The following is a 21995-nucleotide window of genomic DNA, read 5'->3' on the forward strand; positions in this document are numbered from 1 at the left end:
TTTAACGTGGATCGGCCAGCCGCAACCGGGTCCACTCGATACGTTCAGACACCAATCCAAGGGATCGAATTGGTGCATTTCTAATCACAACTAATAGGATGCTGGTTATTCCTTAAAACAAAGGGATCTGAGTCATAATTTGGTGGGTGCCTCCTATGCTTTGCACAGTGAGAAGGTGTGTTTTGTGTTGCAGAAGGTGTACAGGGAGGAGGGCAGGAAGGAAGCCGGCTGCAGTCTGTACGCCCAGATGCCCCAGACCATCGAGACCGTCTTCGCTAAAGAGCTGGCCAGGACGCAGAGCGACGTGAGTCTGATGGGAAACGAAATGAATATTTACGTAGACCCTGCCTCTAAGCCAAAAAGAGAAAGAGATTTATGCTCTGGGTATCAAAGTCGATCAAGTGATATCATCCTGGATTCATTTTAAAGTAGTTATTTAAAGTCAACGCGACGACCGCAGTCACTCCATGACGCCCCCCCAGAGAAGAGCTCAGTGTGCGGCAGGTGAGGAGAGGAGTTCGAACTAAAGAGCAGATGGGAGGCACTTAAACAGCGACATCCCACAATCCTCTCAGTTCAACACACATAGGAAGGGAGCGTGCTGTGTGGCCGTGTGTTGGTGTAGTTCTGTCTGCTGAGGCGTGAACAAGGAGACCAGCTGTGTTGTGCTCTACAGCCCGAGGACACAGACACTGACCTAGTGCCTACACACACACACACACACACGTAGAGACACAGGGCTGTGTCAGGTTGAAGCTCATAAACTGGGGCAGACAAACATTTCACAGGATTACTGCTGAAAACCGACACCTCGCTACACAGCCTCACCTGGAGCACTTAGAGACGAAGAAACCCGGTCTGATGAGACCAGTGTCACCAGAACGTAGGAGAAAACATCAGCTGTCAAGCATCAAACAACAGAGTCAAATCAAAAGGGACAATTGTGTCTCTGTGCAGAAAGGATACAGACTTCTCGTATGTTTTTTTACTGTATATGTCAAGACAGAAAAAGGTTGAATACTGGTACATATTGGTCAGTTTTTAAACCCCCCTTCATCACGGCCATAGATACCATTGAGGACACAGAGGTCATGTCCTCTGTCTTTCTATCTAGGAATATTTTTTTTGGTGGGGGGGTGGTTTGGAACCTGGAGCACTTTTTTACAGGTTTATTCCAGTATTTTATAGACTACATATATATTGTGTTGTTAAAATTTGATTATTTCTGGACCAAAGAAGAAAGAAGGGATTTTAGTTTCCAGAAAATGTACAGAAGTCCAAATAAATTATAACTAACGCATCCTTCTACGCAGACTCTGAACTCGTCACACTGAGCAGTGGACAAAAAATCTGTTCTGCTCTGGTGGGTTCAGCTGTTGGAATCATACATAAAAAATAAAGCAAAACCAAACATAAGAAAAACCTCGAGCAAATACCGCCAGGAATCTGAAGCCAAGTATGAAGAGAAGCAGCATCGGTACCGTGGAGCAGCTGCAGAAGTGTTGGGGTTAAATGAAACAGCTCGTGTGGCTGTGGTCCGATAGAGAGTAAACCTCTGAGCTTAGAGCATAGGCTGCGAGGTTTACAGGCGAGGGCTATTGTTCGGCGTCAGCCGGCCCAGGGGGCAGAAAATCAAAGCTCGGGGTAAACTGGGGCACAGGCTTGATGCTCTCTGGTCTCGCCTCGCGTTGACCGAGCAATGCGACGCTAACTGGAGCGTATAACGCAGGCCGCCTGCACAACAGCAGCCGGGGCTGTCCCGCTGTCTGCAGGAACCCGTCTCGGAGCACAGGGACAAAACAGGAAAACCCTGATGACATTTCTTTGTCCCGAAATTGATTATTACCAGTAGGATAAACACACCTAAAGGTTTTTTTATGTTTGCGTTCCCCAGCGTTTTCCCTCAAGTCTCTTACAGCTTGTTATATATGTAGAAAAACTTTTTTCCCTCATTTTCAGTCAGTTGGTTTGAGACTAAAGCCAAACGCAGAAGGCGGCAGGTTTGCTCTGCAGGCCTGTTAATCTACACTGGCTTTAATATTCATGCTGCGAATTTCTCATTTTCACGGTTGGAAGCAGCTCGTCTTATTTTTAGGCAAATGAGCGAGTGTGTTTTCAGTCGTTATTCAGCACCGGGCCGAATTAGTCATCAGATATTTTCTCCCTCAATCCATCACGCTCCTTTATTTTCTGTCTCTGCCTCGCTCCTTCTGCATTCCTCCTCCTCTTCATGTTTTTATCCTTACCCCCCCCCCCCCCGTCTCTCTGTAGAAGTTTTATAAGGAGAAGTATAATCGGGAGAAGGGGAAGTCCAGCTACACCAACATGAAGACGCTGCCCGAGGTGGAGCACGCCATGGAGGTCAACAAGAACCAGAGCGACGTAAATACACCAACGCACACAATATGTGTACTTCTCAATATGATGTGATAAGGAAAGCGAGCAGTTGTGTAATGTTTGCTCTGTTGGCAACGACCCGCCACTGAAACTGCCTCATCTCTGTGGATTTTAAGGGAGAAACACTGATCCCAGCACTGAAACAAGTCTTTTTCTCATTTTTGTTTTGCGTTTCGTCGTCGACAGGCTTGTAAACGGTTGTTACATTTATCCAAAGTGCACAACGGTGCAAGCTTCTGTTTCAGTTTTGCGTTTATCAGCTCAGGAACAGCAACGCTCAGTTTTAAAGACACTGAAAGTGTCACACATGCCTTCATTTCGTCTCTTTTCACCTGCCTCAGTCAAAACGCGCTTGTCAGGCTACAGATGGCACAAGACCCAGCTGCGAGGCTTTTATCCAGAATTCAATTGATTTCAAAATGTTCATCTTAATTTTTAAAGCTTTTCACGACCAGGCACGGTCCTTCACATTACCTGGGATTCTCAGGCGGAGGCCTCATTCATCCCAGAGTCTGGGCTCAGAACCCGGGGCCACTGACTGCAGCTTCATGACAAAAGGCTCTACTGTGTGTTCGGCGATACTGATGTTTTAAATGAACCATCGCAGAGAAAATTGGAGACGGCCAAATGTTGTCTTCTTAACTTTACTGCCACGTAGACCCCAACCTTCACTGGGCAACTTCAGTCCCCGTTCTGCAGAAGCTCGGAGGGACTCGTACTCACTGAAACCCCAAGGCGGTGTTTTCAGATTCACACGCTCCTGAGGTGGTTTTGGAAAGGCTCGGTTTTAGTCTGGTTGGACGGAGAAAAAACCAACTTAGCGTGTACGTACTTTTAGCTCCCAAGACATGTTTGTCTGTGGGGATCCGCTTATGTTCTCTTTTGAATCATTTCTCAAATCACGATACAACTTTCCCCAGTTTTAGTCAATTCAGCTCCCTCCTACTTTACCGATTCTATCCCGTTGTTTGTAACCAGTTAAGCCAGGTCTTGTTTTATTCCTGTTTTTGATTTTGCGTTCAGTTGCACTATTGTGCTTGAGTTTTTTGTTTTTTTATGCATGATGTACTTTTTAATTATTGTGTATTTTATACAGTAATAACTGTCTCCACTGGTCTCAGGTCAGCTACAGAAAAGGTAAAGAGGAGCTTCATCACTACAACACGATGCCAGACAGACCCGACATCGTCAGCGCCACCAACGCCTCTAAACTGGCCAGCAACGTGAGTCTGTGTGTGTGTGTGTGTGTGTGTGTGTGTGTGTGTGTGTGTGTGTGAGTGTGAACGCGTAACCACATCCCATCCAACAGGAATTTCCATGACAACAGTCCCGTTCACCAGCTGTTCTCTGAGTGGAACCGCTGATTAATTATAGAAAAGGCTCTGAGGCGAACACTCAGCGGTCGTTGCGTAAGAGTGTCCTGCAAGGTTCATCTTCCTGGGAAGTGTGTGTGTGTGTGTGTGAGAGAAAGAGAGTCAAAGACCTTACACACCAGAATCGCTATAATAACTCTTTAATTTTTCAGTGTACCAGTATGTGTGTGTGTGTGTGTCTTTGAAGTGTGTTGGAGTGTGTGTCTGCATGCACCGTTTTTGTGCGTATGTGTGTGTAGTTTGTTGTCACACTTTGAGGTCTGTCCGTGCACATGTTTGTGTTTACGTTGATGCTGGAAATTTATATTACTTTTGTTCAATTGTGTGTGTGTGTGTGTGTGTGTGTGTGTCTGTGTCTGTGTGTGTGTGTCCACAGGTGGCCTATAAGAGTAACAACAAGCAGCTGGTTTACAGCGACGGCTCTCTATTGGCCAGAACTGACATCCAGCACGCTAGGGAGGTTTCAAAGCTGGCCAGCCAGGTAAGACACACACACACACACACACACACACACACACACACACACACACACACACACACTGGGCAGATAACGGGGATGACCAGGACGGATGACCAGTCTACCGAAGGGTGAACAGACGTGGATCTAACATTTAAGAGACTTTTTTCCTGCTCTCTCGCCCTCTCCTGCAGGTGAAGTACAAGGAGAGCTTCGACAGACATCTGAAGGGCCAGAGGCCTCGTTACAACCCACTTGACTGTCTCTCCTTCAAACACACACAAGCTGCTGCCGCTCTGGCCAGTCAGGTGAGAGAATGGCGTGGTCACGTGACCCTTCTCGCGCGGTTTTGCGTTCATTTCCGCGCTGGAAACGGCTTGCTACGGCTGTGGGATCGCAGGTGGAGCACCTAAGAACGCGTCTACGATTCGAGGGTTCTGCAGCAACAAAACAAAAAGAAAAAGGAAAAAAATCACGTGATCCTTCACGCTAGGTCCATGTTCGCTCGTGGTTTGATTTTCCAGCGGACAAACATGGAAAATGAATGTAATTCTTTTCTGCAGCCCACTCTTAAATGTCGATTGTCGGAGTGTAACCTAAACGCACCACGAAGGAGAGCTGTGAAAATGATACCTGCCTTTAAATTCATTACCACATAAAATGAATGTAACGTAGAAGAAAATATACTGTTTCCATCATGCGTTGTTCAGTATCTCAAGCAACCCTGCTAATTGATCCTCGTGGAAATGAGCTGAGACCAAAACGAAAGAGTTAAATCAATCTAAGAACTGTGGTTTCAGGAAACAGTCTGTAGGAAGCAAGAAGTTCCCTGTTTGGGGTCACGAGTCCGTTTCCTTGATCGGCCGAAGTGAAGGGAAAGTAACGCAAAGAGGGAATTTCAGACTAGAACTGTAAATTTGGAAGATGCCGCACTTGGTTTGGTTAAATCAGACTGTGAGATTCAGAGAAACCCCAGAGGTCATTTTTACATAGACCGAGGATCCTTTCTTACGTTAGAGGGATGTTTGGGAGGGATGGTTTGGTTTCACCTCGTCTCCGTGTGTCTCCTCGTGTGTCCATGTCACCCTGCTCTACAGCCATACAACAGACTGACTCTTGTCAGTCAATCCAATTCCCCAAAGATTCTTTGGGCGGCAGAGGAAACAGATTTTTACTGATCCGGAGCCACAGTTGTTTATTACTTGACCAAAAATGCAGCACATTTCATCATAGCCGTTGTCAAACGCAACTTTTTGTTTCGTTTCAGTCGTGAAGCAGTTTCAGTTAATGACAGTGAGACAATGAGCGGCTACATTGTCTTATTTAGACCAAAGACCATCGTGTTTTTATGTGTTTTTATTGTGTTTTTATGTGTTTTATCGTGATTTTATGTGTTTTATTATGTGTTTTATCGTGTTTTTATGTGTTTTATCGTGTTTTTATGTGTTTTATCGTGTTTTTATGTAATTCATCTCAAGTGTACTTTCCACACGACATGTTTGGTATTGTGATTCAGAAAAAACGTATCACAATATTCTGCTTTCTTTCCTCCACATCACCTGAGGATTTTTTTTACTTTTCAACAGCTGAGATAAAGAGGAGGAACAATCTGTATCTGTTAGTGTGTGTGTGTGTGTGTGTGTGTGTGTGTGTGTGTGTGTGTGTGTGTGTGTGTGTGTGTGTGTGTGTGTGCGTGTGTGTGTGTGTGTGTGTGTGTGTGTGTGTCTCATTCACTTTGACTCACACTCTCAAATTCAGTCTGTTGCGTGGGCGTAACCATGGCAACCTTTCTAAAGCAAATGGAGAGGGATTGTGGGATGAAAGCTGGAGAAGTTGAAGAGGTTACACACATGCGCGTGCGTGCACACACACACGCGTGCGTTCAAGACACACACGCTTCAAGACACGCACGACGCTGTTTACGATAAGTGCACGAGCGCAGACAACAGCAACTGAACAGACGTGCGCACATGCACGCGCACATACGGGTGACCATGCAAATGAAGTCCCATACATATTCAAATACACACACACACACACACAACACAGATGCAGCCATGGTTCAGTTTTAGCCCGGTTGCTGCCCACACAGACGCAGAAAAGAGCCTCGCTCCACTTCACAACGTTACGTAACGGCTTGTTGTGTCGGTCGCTGCCTGGCGTTCTGGAGCGCCGCACGTTCGCTGGGGGCTGCTTTTTAGAAAAGCCTCGTTTCGGGCATCAATACATAAAGGCAGGTCTCTGAATGCAGGTTTTAAAAGACCTTGATAAAAGTGGCCCAATCTGGCGTCGGCGAGATCTAAGAGACGTGGATGTGTGGGAAAGCTAAAGTGAAACATTCACGTCTCACTGCACTGAGCTGTGTCCACTGTAGCATCTTGTGTCATGTTTTGAAGCCTGAAGTTTTCGTTTCCTGTTTGCCACCACCTCTGTCATTTACTGAGGGAAGTCAGGAAGTCGTAATTTTGGCCGCGAGGGAGGCGGAGGAGGGAGCCAGAGGCAGGCACCAAGGCTGAGACGCTTATCAGCCAAGTAAACATGCAACCAAAGATACAGCCTGGGTGCTCGGTTCCTCAAGTCTTAGTATGTCGAAGAGCCAAAAACTTCTGCTAGTCTGATAACGGTGATGGGTTGTTTTTTTTTAACCCTTAGGAGGAAAAATCATCACCAGCGCGACACACTGAATGATTGCGATGTCTAAGTTTGAGCTGGGGTTGAATGCCGGGAGTGTGACACCCCGGCATTTCCCGGGAATTCTCGCCAAAATTTGGTCCCATTTCGCAGCAAGAATGCCTGCGGGATCCCGGGATGTCAGCATGTTTGTGTCATTGTGTGTGTGTGTATTGAGAAGAATATAGAATGTGCAGCAACAAAGCGACGTCTCCGGACCTCATCAGCGCTTTCATGCAGTTGTAGTGGACATTGCCCGACCTTAAATTGCAGTTGTTGAGTGTTCGGCCATGTGGAGAAGTGTCTTTTGGATTAAATGCATGAAGCATGATCTGGGAATGAAAACAGGCCCCCGTCCTGACTCAGAGCAACAGGTCGGGCTGCAGAGCGAATCATCCCTAATTTTACATCCAAATGTCCAACAACAACGCGCCTCTTCCTCAAACCGTTGGAAAGACACACACAAATGGCTGCATGCAACAGATACTCACTGACTGACACCTCAGGTCGTTTTTTTTTTCACCTCGAAGATAAACTGCTGTTTTTATTATAAATGTTACCACATAATGAATACGAACAAACGGACAGTTAGAATGAACATGATTAAGAAATAATCACAGGAGAACGTTCAACCCTAATAAAAACTCTTTGTCTGTCCCTCAGGTGAAGTATAAGACCAATCAGAACCAGAGACCAGAAGGATCCTCAGACCTGCCAAACCTCCTGCAGCTGGAGCACGTCCTGCACGCCAGCAGACTGCAGAGCAACGTACGACACCTCGATAAACTGTAAAAAAAAAAACGGCTTCTTTCAGCTGGTTAACGGAAGCAGCAGACACGATACGTGCCTGTAGAAACACGTACCTCCACAGTTCTGCCGGTCCAGGTTGGACGGGTGATGTGTGGTGGAATCCAGTGAAGGAGTAAAAACTTATTTTGCTGCTGCAGTCGAATCAGTTAATACGGTGGCGGTTAAGTCAGTTAAAGGCTGCGCTAGGCTCCGTCAAATTACATGTTCCCATAGGTATGAATACTTTCCATAACATAAAGTAGGTAGGGATGAGGACTGTTTTGTTTGGGACGCATGTGCGCGTCCAACACACTGTTACCAGGGGGTGTGTGGAAAGACCGTGGGGTAGCTCTGCTAATCAAAGGACATAGAAATCAGGATTTACTAAAACAACAACGGAAAATAACAACACAAATGGGAGTGTTTAGAAGATGTACTACTTGCTACAAATGGCCGATTGCACAGGTCACACCTTCCACCAGGTCCAAATCTGGTGTGAGACCTGAACGCCACAGGCTAAAATTCAGAGTGGTTCACAAGTGAGCAGGGAAGTCGAAATGCTTCGCTAAGAATAACGGGGAAAGGGGTTGAAACGTCCGGCTTCGCCCTTCCCAACAGGTATCGGTACGAATGCAAACCTGACCGACTCTGCTGGAGAGAAAAGAGAGACCAAGTATAAATGTGGGCAAATCCAGAATTACTATGTCTTGTATAAAAAACATGAATTCCTTGCAGGGTTACTGGGGGGCAGGTGCGACAGAAGGGTAGGAACCACTGATATAGAGTATACAGATGTGCGCCAGTTGTTTCATGTTTGATTCAGAATGGACACGTTCAGGCTGGTTTTAGGGTAAACCTGAGGCTAAAATGTGTTTGTGTGTGTGTGTGATCAGGTGGAGTATAAGAGGAAGTACGAGCAGACCAAGGCCCACTACCACGTAGCTCTGGACACGGCTGAACAGCTCCACCACAAGGAGAACGCAGTGCTGCACAGCCAGGTCGGACACGCCACTGCGGCCTCTTTCTTTTTCCGTCCACGTGCCTGTTCCCTTTGTGCGGGTTTATCCCTGAATAGATGAATCAGCGCGTTTGTTGTTTCAGGTGAAGTACAGGGAGGAGTATGAGAAGAACAAAGGTCGCTCTCAGATGGAGTTTGGAGACACTCAGACGTACAAAGTGTCCAAGGAAGCGCAGAAGATGCAAAGCGAGGTAAAACACTTGGTCCTCCCTCTCCCCTCCTGTTTGGTAGGAGCCTGCAAGGCCTTGTTCCTCAGCAGTGCAAAGCGGTCCAGAAGGCGAACTGACTCATTTCTGCATTATGATGCAAGCTGCTGAATTTTACACCTCTCACACAACATACTCAGCTTCTCTCTTTGAGGTATAGCAAAGCTCAGTTGGGGGGTTTTCTTGTGCTGGACTGTGCACAGACCAAACGTCTGTCACTGGTCTTTGCTTTCTGCTTGCTTCAGGAACGGAATCAGCTTTTTGGGCGCGCATGCACAAGCATACGGGGAATTTGACTCCGGTTTTTCTAGCGGCTCTCTCGGTAAACGGCGCCCAGGGAGGTACACGTGGACGCACAGCACACACAAGGACAACAGGGCTGAGCAAAGATAAATAAACGTGAACGTATGACTGCGTGTTTGCTTCTCAGCCAGATTACGTATCAGCCTTCTCTGAGCTACATCGGCTTTCACGCAGAGATCAATCAAAATGGAATTGTTATGTTTTCAACCCGGTGTTACTCTGTATTTTACTTACTGTTAACGTTTCCCATACAAAGACCAGAACCAACAGCGCGTCGGTCCATCTGACTCCTCTGCTCCGTCTGTGGCTCTCACCCCCGAGCCCTTTGGTTCCTACTGGAGACGTAAATCTTCAAAAACTCCTCACAAATGTAAGGTTTTATTTTTATAAAAGGTTCAGTTGTTTCCTAAGAAGTAGTTTTTATATCAAACAAACAGGGGGAAACAGTGGATTTGTCGGGGACTAACTCGGATTAATCCACATTCAGTGTTCTAGCGAGTATCTGGTGCAGCAGGACGGTGGGTGTGTGCGACTGAGTCATAAGAAACTACGGGGTGTGATTGTTCAAGGTGATGATGGAACACGTCTCCCAGAGCAACAGTGTGACTCACCGATGTGTTTTTAATAGTTTCTGGAAAACAGTGGGGCTCAATGGCTCAGAGGAACAAGACACATCAGACCGAGGAGACACACAAACACTCTGTTACATTCAGCGTTGGTTTGGCTCTGCTGGTAACAGGAGAAAAATCGAAAATCTAAAGAATTATCCTTTAAATTCTTAATTATATATTTCTACTAGTGGAGGATTTCTCTGTCTCTCTCTCAGAGGGAGTATCGGAGGGACTATGAGGAGCATATGAAGGGGAAAGCCTTGGTGGACGTAGACCTGACGCCTGGGTACCTGACAGCACGCCACGCCAGCAGTCTGCTGAGCGAGGTAACACGCACACACACACACTCACAGGCGCTCAGGAATATGACATTAAAGGCAGGTTCTGCGTGAAAGCAGGAATCTATGTGATGACTGACTCTCTACCTTATTTTGATGTGTTCAAAAAAATTCATTCACCTTTTTTTCTCTGAGAGCATCAATTCAGTCCCTAATTCTCGCACACACCCATTTGCCGCTCTTTCATTCGTCTCTCTCTCTTTCTCTCTCTGCAGAGGGAGTACAGGAGAGACCTGGAGCAGGAAGTGAAGGGGCGCGGCTTATCCGGCATCGGGCTGGAGGAAACACCGGAGCTGCTGAGGGTCAAAAACGCCAACCGGATACTGAACCAGGTAAGACGCACACCGGACCCACGCGTGTCAAAACCCCAGGCCATCCGACCCTTACCCGCGTGCCGTTGTGTGACGTCTGTTGTTGCCGCGGGATTCCGCAGAAGGAGTACCGCAGGGACCTGGAGAGGGAGATTGTGGGTAAAGGCATGGAGCTGAGCGCTGACGTCCTGGAGGTACAAAGAGCCAAGAGGGCCTCAGAGATCCAGAGCCGGGTAACTCTGCGTGTGTGTGTGTGTCTTATTGAAACAAGACATAACAGTGGGAGGGAGTAACAGAGGATCTGAAGGAATTGTTGTGGTCTTCAAAGCTGTAAATCACTACAACACTTGTTTTTATTGTCAATTATTAACTTTAATTTTCCTTATTTGAAATTTGAGAACCTGACAAATATAATTAAATGTTTCAGGCTTGTGAAACGATGGGAATTAGCACAAATCTGGAGATTTCTCTCCGTTTGGTCTGCAGATACTGTATATAGGTATAGTCTAGAGCTGATGACTGAAACTTCACATTTTCCTGTGAAGATTAAAAAAAATAAATACATACAAATTCACAACTGCAGAAGCGGATGATTTAATAATACAGTGAGGAGCACATCAGTGCATTTAGGATAACTTGAATTTTCCATAAAACAAACATAAGGCGTCAAAGGAAATAGATAGAGAATGTATTGCGAATGAATACAGTTGCAGCAGCGATGACAGCCACTGAACTGCAGCGGGCCCCCTGCACATCATCCACTGCAGCCGTCACGCACGAGCTGAGAGTGCTTGTGCTTGTCTGCGTGTTTGTCACAGAGGTCTTACACTCAGACGGAGCAGCTCAGAGAGAACTCGTACGGGACAGTCACAGACACTCCTGAACTACTGCATGCCTCCTACCTCAAAGACGTGTACAGCCAGGTCTGTGTGTAGATCACAATGAAAGATTTTTAAAAATGTGCCGTCAAATCCAGAAAATCCTTAGAAAGCTTCAGGATCCCCTCGTCAACTTTTCTCTCTCTCTGTAGAAGAAGTATAAGGACGAGGCCGAGCGGCTGAAGGGAAGTTACAGTCTTGGATCTGAAACCCTAGAGATGGAGAGAGTCAAAGCCAACCAGAGACACATCAGCTCTGTGAGGGCACAAGCTTTCGTTTCACCCCCCGTGGATCAGAGCCTGTTCTTGTCCCATGCACCTTTATTATCCTCTGATCCACAACCAGGTTTAAAAATGGCCTGTGTTTCTCTACTCTGCATTTCTAAAGCGGCTCTCTGTTGCCCTCTAGCTGCGGTACTGCTGGGACTCCAAGCTCATGCGAGGCCTGATGTCTTCCGTCGCAGAGACGCCAGAGATCGTCCTGGCCAGGGAGAACGCCAAGAGGATCAGTGATGTATGTTTACGTGCACGTGTTCTCATAAAAACGTATTCGTCTGCGCCCCAAAACGAGAGCGTGACAGCAAGGAGTGAAGTGTTAAAACAAAAGAAAATGTCACACTTGTTCATTTATTCCCTCAAACCCTGGTACATAAAGTGGAGCGGCTTTCCCTGTGGCAGGAGCCTGCTTTGGGCCAGTAGAAAGCTGGCGTACCGCTCCTTTAACGGCAGGTGGTTCCTCAGTGCTGATCTTAGCTTCTGTCCAGGTCTGGTACAGAGACGAGGTGGGCTGCGGCACCGCCGTCAGGGACACGCCAGAGATGGAGCGAGTCCGACGCAACCAGGAGAACATCAGCTCGGTGAGGGGACCCGCACGCACACACTGAAAAATGATCTCACAAACAGAGGAGAGGAGAGTGTAATATAGCCGGGGGGGGGGGGGTTCAGTATCTGTGGCTGTGTGTGTGTGTGTGTGTGTGTGTGTGTGTGTGTGTGTGAGAGCTGACGAGATGAGTGTAGGAGTGTTTGAACAAGGGTGTGTGTTTTTATGTGTTTTTAATAACGGATGTGTTTTGTTATGAGGACGTGATCGAGTGGGAGGCCGGACCTAGAAGCAGTTCACTGAATGAATACACCAATAAACGAACAACAAATTTGTCCGTGTGTGTGTGTGTGTGTGTGTGTGTGTGTGTGTGTGTGTGTTTCTTTTGCAGTGCCATTAGCAGCCGTTAGCTGACTGTGCAGAACAATCGTCCATTCAGAGAGCAGAAGAGGACCACGCACACACACACACACACACACGCACACACACTCAAAGTTGCTCTGGTGTCATGGTTACCAGGCCAGGTCGCTATTGGCAGCTTTTCCTCCTCTCGATCTCTAATGAGTTCATGGCAGCTTTTTTTTTTTTCCTCCAGTGTGGTTGTGTATGTGTGTTTGTTTTGAATGAGCGCCACATTTTTCTCCCATCATTCTTTGCCAATAGCGCCAGGCATGCTGGGATCCAGAGTGACCACCCGGGGCGTCCCGTGACGCTAATACTGTAAATTCTCACCAAAAATAAAAAAATAGAAATAAAGGCAGAGTCTAAAACGGTAGCTGGGAGCCTGGACCACTGTGTCTCTGTTAGAAAAGAGACATTGAACTGGATACTGGACTCACCCGAATGAAAGCGGATTCTGGCTGGATCACCTCACCTGACACGATGACCTTCTCAAAAAACAAAAAAAAATACCGTATATAACGTGGGATTTCCCGTCTGTCTTCCTACCAGGTCAAGTACAAGCAGGGTGCAGTCAAGGCCACCAGTGTTGGAGTGACCCCAGAGCTGGAGAGAGTCCGACAGAACCAGGAGAACATCAGCTCGGCAAGACCCGCACACGCACACGCACGCGAACACACGCAAATAGAGAGACGCTTATTTCTCTGGGTGATGTCACATGTGCGTGTAAACAGGTGAGGTATCAGCGCGGGCTGCAGGAGATGAGGGGCCGGAGCTGCACCGAGCTGGACACGCCTGAGTACAGGCGTGTCAGGAAGACGCAGGACTCGGTCTCCACGGTAGCGGCCCGGTTGCCGTGGCTCCCACCTGGGCTGTGGGAGGAGCTAACCTGAGTGATGTGGCACCGCGCTTGGGACTGTCACACTGAGACTAACACCCACCGCCAGACAGCGTGGAGGACAGAGCGGAGTGTGTGCATGTGTGTGTGTGTGCATGTGTTTACGAGAGGTGGCTGATGGGTCCTCTGGGACACCAACCTGACTTGACTCACAGTTTTTTGAGTTTTGGACGACCCCTGAAGAACTTGACCTCATCTGACAGGTTTTTCTCACCTGCATTCTTTGCACCGCCCATCACTTCTCTTTTTTTCGTTCTATCTGATCTTTAGCTCTCTGTTCAGGTAAGAGAGTCCTGGTCCTTTTCAAGTCAGGTTTTAAGTTTTCAGAGTGACCTCCAGTCTGCGCACGTACGAGTCTACAGGTGTCTGATAGTGTGCAGAGCCGTGAGTGTTTGTATGTTTACAATAAAGTATTTTGAAAACATTCCTCATGTGTGTTTTTTATTTGTTCACTGACCAAGTGCACCCTGACCTGTGTGTGTGTGTGTGTGTGTGATTTCTAAACACTAACGTGTGTATTAACTCTTTGCACTTACGATACGGTTGCTGACGTGCGTTTGTGTGTGCCGGATTTGCCCCCCAACAGGCCAAGTACCACGAGGACTTTGAGCGGGCGCGCGGCCGGGGCTGTACGCCGGGGCTGGACGAACCCGGCATGGAGCGCTACCAGCGAGCCAATCAGATGATGGGAGAGGCGGGCTACGGCAAAGGGATCCACTCCCAGGCGATGGAGATGGACAGACGACCGGGAGGCATCATTGTAGGTCAGTCAGCCGGCACTCGAACACACATAGAGATGGAGCCTCATACAAAGGCGCAAACAAAATATTTGGTGGCAAAGAGGGAAAATGTAAAGCACCGTCGTATCGTCAGCTGTGTACGTAACAGCAGGGACCATGTCCTGTTTTCTGTGAGTGAGGCTCAGGCCTTTCTCTCTCTGCTGCTCGCTGCTTTTCCAGTTTACACTTTTCACCTCGATGATGTTTGGTTTTTGCTGTTTCCAGGCAGAGGCGATAGATCCACGCTCCGGCTTCACTGTGTTGTTTTATCTGTTTTTCTATGGCCATTATCTCCTTTTTATTTGACCTCACCGTTACCATGTTTATTCGGGCTGCAATATTCCGATTGATACCTGCTCAGGTGCGACAGAACTCTGAGGAGGAAATCATTGCATGGGCCGCATTCTCTGATCACCAGTACCGGTTGTGTGATTTGATTCGATGGCTTGAACACTGAACCTGCTGGATTATTGCAGCCCGTGCAAACATAGTCAGCGTCTTTTCCAAATGACTTTTCCTTCCTTTCCGAAGACCTGAAGGTGTGGAGGACAGACCCTGGCTCCATATTTGACTTTGACCCCCTGGAGGACAACATCCAGTCCAAGAGCCTCCGCAGGATGTCTGGTAGTTCACCTGACTCCCCCTCTGTCTGCTAAAATGAGAAACCTAAAATAATGTTCTGAGTCTATACCTGTATCGTCTGTGGAAGTCCCCCTTGAATTCTTGATTATTTTAAATTCACAATTTCCCTTTTATTATTAATTTTTTTTTTTTTTAGTATTTACACACCAATTAATTCACAAAATGTTTAAAGGTGTGTGTTCATTTAAGCTTCTGCCGCAAGTTGCAAACTGCAGGAATCAGGTTGATTTGCTGCTTCCAGCTGATTTATTTTGTAAAATCAGTCTGATATTTTCTCAACAAAAAGCCGGGAGATTTTCTACATTGTTCCTACTGTCAACAAAACCTATGAAAAGACCAAAACCAACGATGAATGTATCCTTCTAACAAGTATCGTGTGTGTATCCAAAGCCGTGAACACACACACTGTAGTTAATTTTGACTCAGTCCCGCACACACACCGAATACTCACTAGAGCACCGAACGTGGATTCATCCGCCGCTGAAAATAGTCCCCGACAAACGCACCGTTTCCTCCTGTTCGTTTAGTGTCGAGCTGTTTTAGGAAATTACTGGATCTTTTTTAAGGATGAAAGTCCGTATTTGTGAGCTGTTGGGAGTCAGACCAACAGGTTGTTGGTTTTGGTCTTTTCATGGGATCTGTGGACAATAACAAAACAATTAGAATAACAGAAGCCGTATACGACAAAGGACAAATTTTGTTGATGAAGGCGTCGATCAGGTATCAGTCTGCCCGTATTTGTGATTTTGAGATAGAAATTTCACACTCTCCCCTTTTTGGGCTCACTCTGGTTTCTCCGTCTTTTCCTCTCCTCTCCTTGTTCTCTCCATCTGGTGCCGCCCCCTGGTGGTGGCCTCTGTCTATTAGAGCGGGCCGACCGCAGGCTGAGCAGGCAGCACTCCCAGCAGTCTCTCGCCCACAGCCAGGCTCAGTCTGCTAGCTCGCTGACCTCTGACCTCTGGGACCGCAGCAGCACTGAAACTCCTGGTAGCGCTCTAGTTCAGACACACACCCACACACACACACACACACACACACACACACACACACACAGCAGGCTGAAGGCATGGACGGACACTTACTCACATATGTGAAAGTTGTACGTTTTTTTTTTTTTTTTTTTTTTTTTTTTTTTGTTTCTGTCTCTGTCTCTAATCTAAAATCTAAAACTAATTAACCGTCTCTTAGGTTTTGTTGTGTGTGTGTGTGTTGTGTGTGTTTTTGTGTTGTTTAACAGTCTGAATCACATAATTCTCTCAGGTCTCACAGCAGGGGAGAGGCTCCTCAGGTTCAAACTGTTGTACAGAACAGATGCAGGAAAGACTCTCCAAACTGACTTCTTCTCTCTCTCTCTCTCTCTCTGTGTTTCGGTGTCTCTCGCCCAGCTCCGGTCCTCCCAGGAGCGTACCATCAGGGCGTTCAGATACAGCAGCATCAGCAGCAGCATCAGCAGCAGTATCACGGCTACATGCACCAAACCAGCATGTCATCTGTCAGATCCGTCACCTCCCCACCGCACTCAGCCACCATGGTACGCCGTGGTGTATTCATATAGATCAAGTGCTCTCCTTCACAGTTTGTTGTCCAGTATTTTAAAACTCACGGGATTAGAAGACATGAAAAAGCCGATTCACCCCCAAATCCTGCTGGCTCAAGGTTCATGGCCCCAAGCCCAGTCGGCCCAGTTAAATATGTGAGCGCTGGCACACGCAGCAAGGTTGGCGCTAAATCACTGCGTACGCACACGCCCAAACTTTGCTGCCACGGGAGCCATAAAGACCCCCAGTCCAGCAAGATCCCCCAAAGAGAAGCACTACAGTACATGTCTGACCCTGATAGAAGTTTATGGCCTATAGCAAAACTCCTGTTCTGTTTGGATGAGTCAGCAATTACCCCATAGTGCCAGATTTGTGATTTACTGCACGTTCATGTGATCAACAGTCACTGGCGACTACACGGCACCAACACGAGTTTTGTTTTCGGGGACATAAGTGGGAGCACGTGGTCACGAAAGGCTGAGAAGCGCTGTAACAAAATAGAGTCTAACCTCAAACTGTCTGTTTATGTTGTGTGCAGCGTGTTTACCGGGCGCTGTACGACTACGCGGCCCAGGACCACGACGAGGTCTCGTTCAGGGACGGCGATGTCATCGTCAACGCTCAGCCCATCGACGAGGGCTGGATGTACGGCACCGTGCAGAGAACCGGCAAGTCCGGCATGCTGCCGGCAAACTACGTCGAGTGTTGCAACTAAAGGAGGGAGGGTGGCGCGGAGAGAGAGTGGAGATGGAGGCCGGGCAGGGGTAAAATTTAAGGAGGAGAAATCCACCCTTATCGTTAAAAAATCAGAAGCTGCAGATGTTCTTTGTATTTCACGGTTACGTGTTTGGTGTGTGTTTCTTCTTCCTGCGGAAAACTGGCCCAAAACGGACAAACTGACATCGTGTCCAGATGTTTTCGACTGCTCCAGTTGAGTTTGAGAGGAGAAAAGTCATTCTGACTTCTCTCCGTCGAGTATTGGTGTCAAGCGTTGAGCATTTTAAAGACCAGAAGGCAATGTAGCCAGGAGACAAGGTCGCAAACTTGTTTCCTAGAGTGTTCTTTGAAAGGCATTTTGGGAAACGTAGGCAATCGCTCAGTAAAGAAGAAGTAGACGAGGCCGACCGAGGGGAAGTAAAAAACAAAATACATGCTGGAATACACCGAACATCGCAGACTGCTGATATCAGGTAACAGAGGACGTGAGGGGGGAGATCTTCTTACTTCGACGGGGGGAAAGGAAAGACAAAGCAGAGGGAGGGAGAAATCTAGCATGCTGTGGATAAGTTATGTCCCGTTTTACAACTGGAGGGAATGACAGAGGAGGGATGCGTCAGGAAAGACTTTTTTTTTTTTTTACATAGAAGACATAAAAGAAGACGGACGAGTATAGGCATAAATCCTCCAGCATTATAAGCAGAGCAAGGAGGGAGGGAGGTTTATCCAGTGGTTCACTGCCCACAAAGATTTAGCAGAAGTCTAGTGATATTTTATTTTTTCTTCTCGTCAATAAAAATCAAAAAGACCAAAACCAACTATCTAGCATTGTGTGCATTGTTGCTCTGGGAGACGTGTTCCTTCATCGCCATGAACACACACACACCGTAGTTTATTATGACTCAGTCCCAAACACACACACACACACACACACGCACAACCACACACACTCTGTCCTGCTGCCCAGAATACTCACTACAGCACCAAATGTGGATCAATCCGCTGCTGAAAATAGTCCCCAAAAATGCACCATTGCTTCCTGTTTGTCTGATTAAAAACTACAGTGAGCAGCTGTTTTAGGAAAATTACTGAGCTTCTATTAAAAATGAAAATATATATTTGTAAATTTTTTTTTTTATCAAAAAAAAAAAAATAGATTTACATCTTCAGTAGGAACCAGTGGGCTCGGAGCTGAGGGCCCCAGACGGAGGAGGGACGTCAGGAAGTGTTGAGAGACGAACTGACGCGCTGTTGGTTTCGGTCTTTTCATGGGATTTGTTGACAATAGGAAAACTGCAGAATATCACCCGACTTATTCTTTAAGGACAGTGGAGAAAAGAAAAAAGGACCAGAGTGAGGAAATAAGGAAGGAAAAATGTGACTTCTGAGAATGGGGAGGAAAGAGGGACGAATTCAAAACGGTAGGAAAACTGGCTTTCCTTGGGAAAGGATGCAACCAAAGGAGAGAGGGAGGACAGATGGATGAGTGGAGGCATTAAAAACCATAACAATTTAATTTTAAGATCTCTCAAGTTTAATCATTTATTTATCCCGAGTTTTAATTCATGTTCAGGTGAGTGTAGTTTAGTTTTTGATTTCTGATATAAACTCCAGAAAGACAGAAAGATCACATGGCACAGCTTGAGTTTGAAGCAGCAGCACTAACCCCCCCGTGTTTGTAAAGGAATTAACTAACACACTGTGTCTCTCTGTTTCTCGTATCCAATGCTTTTTTCCTTTTTCTTTTTTCTTTTTTCAAATTTTTAACTCTAAATAAAAGTTTTCACGTCACCTGCTGTCCAGATAATTTAACTTGTCACCTCCACACACAGTAACCGTTTATGTGGACTGAAATCTGAACAGACTGCGTGAGTATGTCAGGCCTTGAGATTTCCTGTACGTCGCAGACTATTTTGATACATGGCTCCTGTCTATGTTTTGGAAAGCTCTATTTGACTCTTTTACCTGTATGTATCCAGTAAGTCGTGTTTTTAGGGTTTGTTGTCTTGCTGTGTGGATTGCATCGTAGTCACGTACTGAATAAAAACTTCACTCAGCCCATGCGTTGTCATTGTAGCTGGTGCATATTTTGCATTTTGTGTGTATGATTTCATAAATTCTAGATGCAGTGGAATATAATTAGCTGAGTATTCATATGCTAACTGTGTTGATTTCGGAAGAGGCACCTGGCTGCCTTGTATTTTCTTGCATCGAGGAATTCTGGCTTCTACTGGAAAGGTTTTTGAGTCTGTATGTCAACACAGGTTGTACTAAGTGTGTTTACATTTTATTTCAAATTATATATCACCCAATTTCAGTTATGTCTTTTTTGCCATATGATTATTGCAGTGTTACATAGGGGGAGAAATAAAAACACAGGATTTGCCAACAGAAATATGGCTCTTCTTCAGAAGGATCCTCGCTGAGAGCGTGAAATACCGTTGATCAGAATTCTGCTGCTTTCCTCAAAATAACCTTAAGATTAATTGACAGTAATCTCCCTTTAATTCATGCACAATCGCCTTAGAAGTAGTTGAGGTAAGTAATACATCAGGAGATTAAATAGATTATATTTTTTATATTATATTTATCATTGTGTATATTTACAGTATATGTACACTCAAATACTTACCCCCTCTTTTACATACCTGCCCCTTGGCTGTTTGTACAGTGTATAAACCGCACACCCCCAAACGAGAGCCACTTCAAACGACATCGAGCAACACCACGAAATATGAAAGGCAGTAGAATAACTACATAGAAATCACTGACCCTGAGCAGTAATAGAGCAGTTCTCAGTATATTCCATGTAACAGTAACGAATGAGCCGAAGGGGGGAGTAATATAGTACTCAATGTTTTATTCTGACAGCGGCGATCTTGCTGCTCACTCTTTCCTTTTATACCTTTAGAATACCTTGCTGTTAATACTAATGTACTTTTACTTGAGCAAGGTTTCGAGTAAGGAGCGTGGTAGTGAGGGGAATAACCAGCACCCGGGGCCCCGACATGAAGAAGGGCCCTCGAAAACCTGCGATGTGGAAATGGTACATTATTAACCTCATTAGTAAACTATTAGTGTTGGACGAATAAATCTGACAAGACTATTTATCGTGTCTAAAACAACATAACAGCCTCTCCTGTATAGTATTCGTAGTAACAAGCACAGGGCCCAGACTTGCGCCACGCTGGATGAAGATGTTCACCAAGTTGCTTTTTGTAATCGTGTTCGTTGGGTCAAGGTGTTAGAGGCCTGTTTTGAAACTTTGAGGTCAGGTACAGTAGAGAATTCTGAATTCCAGCTTCAACAAGGACGGACACAAAGGGTCTAAGAAATACTACTCAAATGGTCCTGACCAAAGGGCTCTAGGAAGCATGTTACTGAGGATTTTGAGGGTCGAGGGTTAGATCATTGTGATGCTCACCAAATTTTGAAGCCCTGTGTCCAAAGCAAAGAGTACAAAGCTCCAAGAAATGAAGCTCCAGAGCGTCTAAGTGTCCCTCAGCTGTTTAATGTAGACTCCAGAATTAATCTCCATTGATCTTTTCTGTGAAATGATCAGACGTAGGTAAAGACCAAGGTAAAGTCCAATTTATTATCATTGCTATGCTTTCAGACAGTATAACATACAGTATAAAGATTTGACAAAAATAAAAACAAACGTAAAACTGCATTCATCCAGTCCTAACATACATTTAGAACAGCAGAGAATAAAAACACCACGAAAACTAAAAGTGTACTTCCATTGTCGTCCAAGACAAATATGAGGCCTGAAAACTAGGTTTAGAAATCTGCCGTTTCTGCTTTCATGAACCATTTGCACGTTCCTGCTAAAGCCTCGGTATCCGTTTGTGACTAGTGCAGCAGGACGTTCTACAAAACACTAGGTAATGGTGATCTTGAGATGTTGAGGAATTAACAACTTGGAAACAGCTGAGCATGAATTTTCTTGCCGACACAGTCTGATGCGTCCTGCTCTGGCATCCTCGGTCACCTGAGGAAGAGCTGCTCCTGGGTTTCTTTCCTCACACACGTCGCACTAACGCACCAGCATCACGGTCATCAAATGCTCCCTGTCGTCCACAGTTTCCGACCCTATTTACTGACGTCTCACCCATGGATCTAAATGCAGACGTCACTTTAGTCACTGTTCCTTCTGAAACACAGGCCAGCCCGGCATCTTTCTGACCGAAGCTCCATCTACGCCCCAACACCGAAACCTCTTTAGAAGACACCTAGATTTCTTTCCTTTTGCCACCTGGATGCAAACTCAGAATCACCTGGGCCTGATCAGCGCTTCTCCACATGCCGCAGAGCGTGATTCGGATGTTGACTGCTTAGTTGTACCATGCCGTGCACCTGTTTGGAAGCACCTGCATTTGTTGTGTTTCTCCACTCGTTCATTCGTGGTTTTCCTTTTTCTACCTATAAAAGTCACTTTAAAAAAAAAATCCCTCTTACTAAAGTCACCAATGTTGAATCAATACCTTAAACCCCTCCTGTTTTTTTAAACTATTTATTATTTACTTTTTACATTTAATAGACAAAATAAAAAATAAATCATCGATGATAAATCGGGTGATTTATCATCAATTAATCATATAAAATCACATTATCTACCACCACCCAGCAGGTGCGGTCTGGACTTCAGACTTAGCCCAACTGCCCCAACCCATTACGTTTTAAAGAAATAACCAGTGACTCTGTGTGTTCCCGGACATACGCAAATGTAAACAAACGCGTGAAGCATCCAGAAAGCATCAGAAATCATTTTAATAGCGGACACTAGTTCCTGTGGTAATCAAAAGACCTGTCACCTTGGTGTTTCCGGACCTCTATTTTGAAATTTGCT

The 21995-nt window shown here is 46.0% G+C and overlaps 1 protein-coding gene across 12 annotated transcripts in view; it reads left to right on the forward strand.

Annotated features, from left to right (window-relative positions):
• nebl (nebulette) overlaps nucleotides 1–18083 on the forward strand; it is an 88442-nt gene extending 70359 nt beyond the window's left edge. For 6 of the 12 annotated variants that reach the window (XM_040126963.1, XM_040126965.1, XM_040126957.1 and 3 more), the window contains 22 exons: nucleotides 194–304; nucleotides 2272–2382; nucleotides 3519–3620; nucleotides 4147–4251; nucleotides 4422–4535; nucleotides 7561–7665; nucleotides 8580–8684; nucleotides 8788–8895; nucleotides 10040–10150; nucleotides 10378–10494; nucleotides 10596–10706; nucleotides 11292–11396; nucleotides 11504–11608; nucleotides 11760–11864; nucleotides 12115–12207; nucleotides 13122–13214; nucleotides 13304–13408; nucleotides 14054–14231; nucleotides 14778–14870; nucleotides 15756–15875; nucleotides 16274–16419; nucleotides 16965–18083. In XM_040126963.1, coding sequence (XP_039982897.1) covers nucleotides 194–304; nucleotides 2272–2382; nucleotides 3519–3620; nucleotides 4147–4251; nucleotides 4422–4535; nucleotides 7561–7665; nucleotides 8580–8684; nucleotides 8788–8895; nucleotides 10040–10150; nucleotides 10378–10494; nucleotides 10596–10706; nucleotides 11292–11396; nucleotides 11504–11608; nucleotides 11760–11864; nucleotides 12115–12207; nucleotides 13122–13214; nucleotides 13304–13408; nucleotides 14054–14231; nucleotides 14778–14870; nucleotides 15756–15875; nucleotides 16274–16419; nucleotides 16965–17141 — 2520 coding nt within the window. In that variant the 3' untranslated portion in view covers nucleotides 17142–18083. The remainder of the gene's footprint in view (nucleotides 1–193; nucleotides 305–2271; nucleotides 2383–3518; nucleotides 3621–4146; nucleotides 4252–4421; nucleotides 4536–7560; nucleotides 7666–8579; nucleotides 8685–8787; nucleotides 8896–10039; nucleotides 10151–10377; nucleotides 10495–10595; nucleotides 10707–11291; nucleotides 11397–11503; nucleotides 11609–11759; nucleotides 11865–12114; nucleotides 12208–13121; nucleotides 13215–13303; nucleotides 13409–14053; nucleotides 14232–14777; nucleotides 14871–15755; nucleotides 15876–16273; nucleotides 16420–16964) is intronic. The other 6 variants (XM_040126967.1, XM_040126968.1, XM_040126959.1 and 3 more) reach the window with 5 other exon arrangements.
• The last annotated feature ends 3912 nt before the right edge of the window (nucleotides 18084–21995 follow it).

The sequence above is a fragment of the Xiphias gladius genome, chromosome 5 (genome assembly GCF_016859285.1).
Source record: "Xiphias gladius isolate SHS-SW01 ecotype Sanya breed wild chromosome 5, ASM1685928v1, whole genome shotgun sequence".
Lineage (NCBI taxonomy): Eukaryota > Metazoa > Chordata > Actinopteri > Istiophoriformes > Xiphiidae > Xiphias > Xiphias gladius.